Below are 8,480 nucleotides of genomic sequence, written 5' to 3' on the forward strand. Positions count from 1 at the left end.
TGCAAGCTCAGCGGCAACAAAAATGTGGAAACTTTGCAGGGGGGGTGAATACATTGACAAGGCACTGTAATTCATAAATATATATAAAAAAATTCAAACTTGTATTTCAAATATCCCATGGTTATCATAATATATATAGTTGAAATCTTTATTTGTCCAGATTTGAAGATTTTTAGGAGTTATTAATTTTTATTATTTAAAGATCAAAGTAGGCATACTAGTGTACAGTAGCAATGACAGGGTTAAGCCATCCACTGTTTTTAGTTGCATGACAATTAGAATTTTAGGTTGTATCTACATTAATATTGAATACAAGTCTTAATAGGTTATAATTTTATTGTTTAGATTACTAAATAGGCCACATTTGGAGCATTGTTTTCGGTCTTAGGTTCCTTACATTAGAAATGGCATTGAATTATTTTGAAGGATTCAGAAGAGTGATACTAGGATTATAACTGTGATGGAAAAGTTTTCATACAAGGACAGATTAAGATCTCTGAAATTGTCTTTTTTTTTTTTTTTTTTAAGACGAGTTATAGAAGATCTCATTGAGATGTGTAAAATGTCTAGGGAAATGAATGTTCAATGCAAAATTTTTTTTCATAATTAATGGTAAGACTAGGAGATACAAATATAAATTTTGAAAGGGTATAAGCCATCTTCAGCTAAGACAGTCTTAGTTTTCTTACAGGGAATGAGTGATGGAAGCTGTAAATTTAATGGAACTTAATAGATTTAATAAATATTTGAATGATATGTGCTGGCTTTGCTTTTTTTAAAGTTTAGATTAGTGGATGGGATGGCCTAGATGGACCAACAGACCCCTTGTTTTTAAATTTTATGTTATGTTAAACAAAGCATACCTGTTGGAATTACGCAGTTAAAGATGATGCCCGAGTTTATGTTTAGTGTATAGAACATAATTTAAAATTTTTTGATCTTCTCAAGTTTTTAAAATGTACAGATATTTACTAAACAAAAAATAATTTCAGATTTATTGTTATACTTTTACTTTCATAATGTTGTCACACAAATAAACAAACAATGTGCAGCAGTTACACAACAGAAAACTCTGTGCACCCTCACTTGCAGCAGCATTCATTACACGTAAAAAAAAAGACCTGGAGAATTTCTAACTAAGCTATATGCTAACAATGACTTGCTATTCTGCAATTCATGAAGCATAATTTTGAAAACTTCATCACATAATTCCAACAGGAGTGCATAGGTTATACAACTTGCCTCTCTTACTTCACATAAAGATCTGAAGTTCTGAGCATAGGTTATATAACTTTTCAACATTGCCTCTCTTACTTTACATAAAGATCTGAAGTTCTGAGCACAGCTTATTATTTCTCTCTATGAGGGCAAAATGATTTTAATGTTAAGGTTAAAAATACTTTTATTCATTTTTCAGTTTTCAAATTTCATTTACATAACCTCCTAAATGGATATCAAATGTTTTTTTACAGTAAAACTTTATACCTTATTATTTTCTCTACACTAACTCTATATAGACTCGGCTAATTTGACCGACTTTGTTATATATGAAATAAGTCTAAATAACCCTTTTTTCCTTTTTACAATGACTGCTGATTGTAACAGAAAACTACAATTGTATATTCTAAAATGCTTAAGGCTTGTAACAGTTTCTACTTATTACCCTTACATGAAGTATTAAAACAACTGTAAATCAGTCTTTTCACTTTTACAAATATTTTTCTTGTTTGAAGTGGACGAAAATAAAACTTAAAAAATTAAATGTGCAAAAAATATTTATGAACTTACTGAAAGAAATATGTCATAAACTTTACTTAAAACTAAACGTGATGTTTTCTTCCACTTCTGGCTTAAAAACATTTGTGTTTTGAAAAACATGATACTAGTTCTTGTATTTCTGATTATTTGTAATTCTTCAACTTTCACACTACCACTCCTGATGAAATGCCATCAGTGGAAAAATCTTAAATAACTGATGGTGAGTTCCAGTATTACTTACCAAATGCTTGCAGTTATGTTTTTGGAAGTCTACAGACAGTGACCACGAGTTCCAGCTCAATTTCTCAAACTTAAGTTATACATGTGACATTCTGTCTATATGTTAGTCACAGAACAAATATTGTATCATCAACTCGCATTTAGTTTGCAATTACTTGTAAATTATTGTAAGTGGATGTAGTGATTTATCATGGATTATAGCCTCAAATGCAGCATTCTCAAAACTGAATTTGACTGACAAAAAATAAAATAAAAAAAGATACTTCATACCATTAATTTCAGCATCAGTACATATGTATTTACTTTGTCCATAAATGGGAAATTTTAAGGGATCATAAACCTGAAGTGTAAAAGCATATACTGAAACAAAAAGAAATCTGTCACCTCAATACTGAAGTGTGGGATCTAATCTGTTGTTTTGATAACAAAGTCCATAGTACATATATATATAAATCCAAATACAACAGTTTCTTCTTTCCAAATTGTTTGATTTTCTAAGTTACAAAAACAACACTTTTAGTTGAGGAAATGCTTTATTTACACCTGCAAATCAGTTCCTGGAATCAGAATAATGTGAATTTGATCTTTTAAGGTCTGATGTGCAACACAGCCAGTGATGAAACAAAAGGGGACTGACTTAAACATGCTATTTCATTTTATAAAACAAGGATACTTAAAAAGAGCTTCATTGACTATGACTTGGTTGTTGCAGGTTTCTATACAGCTACTAACACAAGCAATGTATAATAAGTTTTTTTTCTTCATCCTTATCATGCTTGTGTTTTGAGTCTACATCACATAAAACATGGTCAAAACAAAATAATTAGAGAATGTAATCTTCAAAAGAAACCTCCTCTCATTTCTATTCACTTTTACACCATTTCTGGTATCAACTTGGAGACAATCCCAAGGAAAAGCATCAGCAATGACTTTTGGGTTTTAGAAGTAGAAATGTTAGTGCTTACCAAGATTCATTTCATATTTTGCTCTGAAAGTTATGTTTTATAAAATATTTTTGTTTATTCTCATATCACATCAAAATATTATTAACCTAAATATACTCTCTTGTAAGTATAGTGACTCTACCCTATAATGTCCATAAGTGCCATCTTTTGGTTTACAGGGATATTAGATATATGATTCTTTTATACTGTAGTTTCAAGGGAAGAGGTAGAGATTTTATTGCTTTGGCCAGTTATGTATTTGTTTGTTTTAGAGCAAAGCACATTGGGCTATCTGCTGTATCCACTGTGGGAAATCAAATCCCAGATTTTAGCATTGTAAGTCCATAGATTTACTGCTGTCCCACTGATAATAAAAACTATAGCAGCAAGTCATAAAATGTTTACTGAAACATGCAGCTTAAATATGAGAAATGCATTGCTGATACATCATAACAGCTTTAACAGTCTCACTCTGGCTATCCTTTACTATGCATGTCATAAGGTTTTAGTGACTTACATTCAAATGTTAATGAAACTACTTTTGTTTATGTTATACCAAATACTATAGCATAAAATCATAGCTTATAATCCATATTTTAAGAGTAATCAAGTTTTAATTCTTAATTTTATAAGGTAATATTTAAAAAACATCCTGAATTTCCCCTAGTGTGAGAAAAGTGACATTTTCTCTAGGCATTCCCTCTTCTCTATTTTATTCACCACCCCTCTAATAAGTACAAAATTGAACGTAAATTACTCGCTATAAAAGCCATTGCTCAGACAAACCATAATTTGTATAGCCTTCAATCTTGTTTGGTTATTGAGCTATCAAATAGAAAATCAGAACCCTCTTACCATACCCTCATCTGTCACATCCTATCTTTTAGGATTTGTTAATAATTTTCTCTTACGCAATATTCTATCAAATGACATATATTACATTGTTTTCTGAACAGAGAATTGTTAATCTCTCAGTTAATACAAGCTTCATTCTCATGGGAAAGATAATGACTAGCTTGGATGAATTTGTAAGGGTTTTTGCCACATAGTTAGTAAGCAAGAAAAATTGTGATAGTTATGGGAACTTGTCTGCTTTTTGCATATTATTATTCTCTAATTCATATTATAAAAGTAACTAATACATAAAAATAGGAAACTATTTATGTTTAATGTTAGATTAGGTGAAATAAATAATGATAATAATATGATAATTTTTTCATGAGGTACTGTGTTCTTTGGTGCATTATTTAATTAAATAAAAAATTATTTCTTGCAGTAGAATCACTAGTATTAAAAAAAAGTTTGGTTAGGTGTCATCAACAGCAAAGAAAAAGAAAAAAAGAAGACGATCCAGATAAGTATATTATTCCTTGTTTATTATTTATTTATTATTAGAAAAGTAACTAAAATGTAAAAATAGGGATATCTTTAAATTATATAAGGTGAAGTAAATAGTAATAATAAAATAAAAATGTTTCACAAGGCATGTTAGCAAGCAGATGATGGGTAATGTAATTGAAAAGTGTAACGTGAGCTGCACGTTCCCGAAATAATTTACAACTGATGATGGCATGAATAGTAGATATGGTTCAAAGAGCAATAAAATTTAAGTAAACATACGTATACTGTTACAAATTTAAAGCTACTTTGGATAAATGAAAGTAGTTTCCTGTTACAATTTGAAATCATTCTAGAAAAAAACTAGTAATTTAGATATATTTTGATAGTTACAAGGTCAAATAGAGTTAGGGTAGAGAAAATATAAAGTTTTACTGAAAACAAACATATGAAATGTATCTAGAAGGGTTTAGAAATTACTCAAATGAAATTTGAGATTTTTGAGATGAAAAGTATTTTTAATCTTAAGATGAAAATCACTTTGTATGCAGACTAATAAAAAAAAAAGAAAATACTCTATATATACACAGACAAATCTTTTTTTTTAGTTTATTAAAAATACTTCACTAAAAATATGATTATTGTATATGAAAGACTTATGTTTACTGAAAGTCTACCAAATTTTGTGAAGATATACAAACTACATTAAAAGTTAACAGTATCAAAATTATAAAAACTTTAAATAAACAAGTAAAAAGGGATCTAGTGCATGTTGAGAGAGTTAATGCATATTATAATAGTTGCTTTCATTTTTTTTGATAAATTAACTTTAGTTTTTTACTGTATAAATCAAATTGTTCATGTGAAGTTTTACAACTACGTTAGTAAGATCTTTTAAGTATTTTTCTTAACAAAATATTTGCTGTTGAGAAGAAAATTATTTTGTTTGTTTGTGTTCAGATGCAAAGCTACACAACGGGGCTCTGTCTGCTGTGCTGAAATATCAATCCCCAATTTCTAGTGTATAATCCCTTGCACTTTAATACCAATGAGCCATCATGGGACAGAAAATAATTTAAGTTATAGAAAAATTCTGCAGACCCCTCATTTTGAAACATATACTATTGATTTAATCAAATCACTCCCAACCAAAAATAAATAAAATGGATATGCTAATAAAACTTTATAATCTCTACACAGAAATAAAATGTTTGGTTTAGAATGGTTAAACTTTTGATACACTAATTTACAGCACATAAAAAGGGATTGCCAAGACTAATTTACTGTTTACGAAACAGTCTATTAAATCTTCTCAAAGTAGCTGAAGTAGAAAAATTCGAGTATCTGAATTGAAATATTATTGACACAAGTCTCTTAGGGCATGACCTTCGCAGTAACTGTTTTGAAATGAAATAAGTGGAATTATAATATGACCAGCTCCAGAAAAAAGGCAATGCTTTCATTTCTATGAACTTTTATCTAATATTTGGGGTTATTATTGGAATAAATATTAATTTTCTTTTTTTGAAACACTTAGTTGAAACTGAATGTAAGTCAATAGAGAATTATAACAAATGTTTTTAAAATGAACAAAACACTTATAATGATATTTGCAAGTGATGTATCACTTGCAAGAAAAATTACAAACAAATGGTCCTGTCTAACCATGTGAGTTACAAGAGATTCTCACCTCAGCCATATCCCAACTTGAAGCTTTCTTTTTAGCAGGAGTCGAAGGAGTTTCATCACCAGCTTGTTGATCCCAGCGTCTTCGTTTGGCTACATGTGCAATAAATCACCATTACAGCAATTTTACCAAACAAGTCTATTACATTTCTTTTAAAAAACAATAAAATTAGAAATCAGAAATTAAGGTCTGCATAAAAATGACAAGAAAATATATTTGTACTAAGTAATTTATTTGGACTATCACCACGTTTTTAAATGATAGTCCAAATAAATTACTTAATACAAATATGAGTACTCAAGTTAAAAGCCTGAAAAGTAACATAAGAAAATATATTAATTACCAATCAGAAATATTAATTTAAGTTGTGACAGGACTATATTCCTGAAATTAATAATCCAGACTTATAAAGAGTACAAAATTGTCCGAAAGATATAAGTATTAGAAAAAAAAAAAGAGCTTAGGTCCTGTCCATGGCAATTCTTAGAATCACATACAAACAGGATTCTGCTGTGCTCTGCCAACATGTACACTGATTGGTCACAAGTAAATAGACACCTAAATTTTCGTCATTTAACTGATTTATGCTAACTAATTTGTGTTCACAGAGCACTATATAAATGAAAATGGTCCGCACACTAATTATCTTGTGCTACAACATGGCTAGAACTCAAGGTTCTCTCGAATTGTTAGATTTTGTTAGAGGAAGGATAGTTGGTCAAGCAGATGGTGGAATAAGTCAGTGGCAAATTTCGCAGAATTTGGGAATCCCGCTTTTGACAGTCAACAGAATCATCGTGCAGTTCAGGAAACACAGCAAGGAAACAACTGAGCAGCGTCCGGGTCCATCGGAGAGGACAAAAAGGGCTGTCTAGAGCAGCATCGAAATGGATTCCAGATTAACGATTGCAGAAGTGGCCAAAGTTGGTGAGATGAGCCCGAAATCTGTTCAACAGATCCTCCACAGATTGGGTTATTGTTGCAGAGCAGCTAGACAGAAGCCCATATTAAGACCTGCCAACATAGTCAGACGAAAGAAGTGGGCAAGTGATATGATGACCAAGCCTCTGGACTTTTGGAAGACCATATTGTTCTCAGACGAATCAAGATTTGCCCAATTCTCGGAAAGTGGAAGGATATGGGTCTGGAGAATGCCTCACCAAGAGTTTTGTCTCAACAGATTGCAGTCAACTGTGAAGCATGGTGGTTTCAGCATGATGGTTTGGGGAGCTGTTTGGGTTGGTGGGAGATCGAGCTTAGTGGAGTGCGTTGGCAACCTAAATTTTGCTCCTTCCTCCAATATTTCGACGTATTTCGCCTCTTGCCACTTTATTCCTCGGGTTTCGTGGACAAGAACACAACGTTGTTCCAGGAAGATGGAGCACCGTGTCACACTGCTAGAAACACCCAAAAGTGGCAGGAAGAAAATGGTATCCAGAAGTTGCCCTGGCCGAGCCAATCTCCTGACATGAACCCCATCGAAAACCTCTGGGGCATACTCGACCGGCAAGTCAAGAAACAACCAAAAAAACCAACTTCGAAGAGCGATCTACTCCAAGTTTTGAAGCAAGAGTGGGCGAAAATCCCACAATCTAAAATTGACGAGATGATTTTAACGATGCCTCAAAGGATCAACGAACTCCACGAAGCGAAAGGAAGATCTACTAGATATTAATTAAATTATAAATATATCAATTCATGTGAATATGACTGAAAAATTTCATTTTTTCTGAAAAGGTGGTGTCTATTTATTTGTGACCACACTGTGTATATTATTATGTATATCATATAAGTGAATTTGTGCTGTTTAAGAAGTGTTTATATAATGAACTTGTTTTTTAATTACCATTTAGACTTGGTACAGTTCTGTTGTTAAATGGTAGACAAATTTTCATTTCAATGTAAAAACTACACTAATTTACTAATCACGATATCATCCAGTAATTTATGGCATTTTATCATCCAGCCAGAAGTTCGGTTATGGCAGTTCAAGCCACATCAGAATTCAACCAGAAGTTCAGTCACTGCAATACATAATATTTCATCATTCAGCTAGGAGTTTGGTTACAGTAGTTCATCGTTCATTCAGAAGTTCAGTCACTGCAATACATAATATTTCATCATTCAGCTAGGAGTTTGGTTACAGCAGTTTATGTCTTTTCATCGTTCATTCAGGAGTGCAGTCACTGCGATACATAATATTTCATCATTCAGCTAGGAGTTTGGTTATAGCAGTTTATGTCTCTTTATCGTTCATTCAATAGTGCAGTCACTGCAATACATAATATTTCATCATTCAGCTAGGAGTTTGGTTACAGCAGTTTATGTCTCTTCATCGTTCATTCAGAAGTTCAGTCACTGCAATACATAATATTTCATCATTCAGCTAGGAGTTTGGTTACAGCAGTTTATGTCTCTTCATCGTTCATTCAGGAGTGCAGCCACTGCAATACATAATATTTCATCATTCAGCTAGGAGTTTGGTTACAGCAGTTTATGTCTCTTCATCGTTC

At 31.7% G+C, this 8,480-nt stretch overlaps 1 protein-coding gene across 3 annotated transcripts in view; it reads right to left on the minus strand.

Moving 5' to 3' along the window:
* LOC106469423 (splicing factor 3B subunit 1) overlaps nucleotides 1–8,480 on the minus strand; it is a 98,347-nt gene that overhangs the window by 51,212 nt on the left and 38,655 nt on the right. For all 3 annotated transcript variants that reach the window (XM_013929916.2, XM_022397937.1, XM_013929917.2), the window contains one exon: nucleotides 5,971–6,059. In XM_013929916.2, the coding sequence (XP_013785370.1) occupies nucleotides 5,971–6,059 (89 nt within the window). The remainder of the gene's footprint in view (nucleotides 1–5,970; nucleotides 6,060–8,480) is intronic.

The sequence above is a fragment of the Limulus polyphemus genome, unplaced genomic scaffold (genome assembly GCF_000517525.1).
Source record: "Limulus polyphemus unplaced genomic scaffold, Limulus_polyphemus-2.1.2 Scaffold3477, whole genome shotgun sequence".
In the NCBI taxonomy this organism is placed as follows: Eukaryota; Metazoa; Arthropoda; class Merostomata; order Xiphosura; family Limulidae; genus Limulus; species Limulus polyphemus.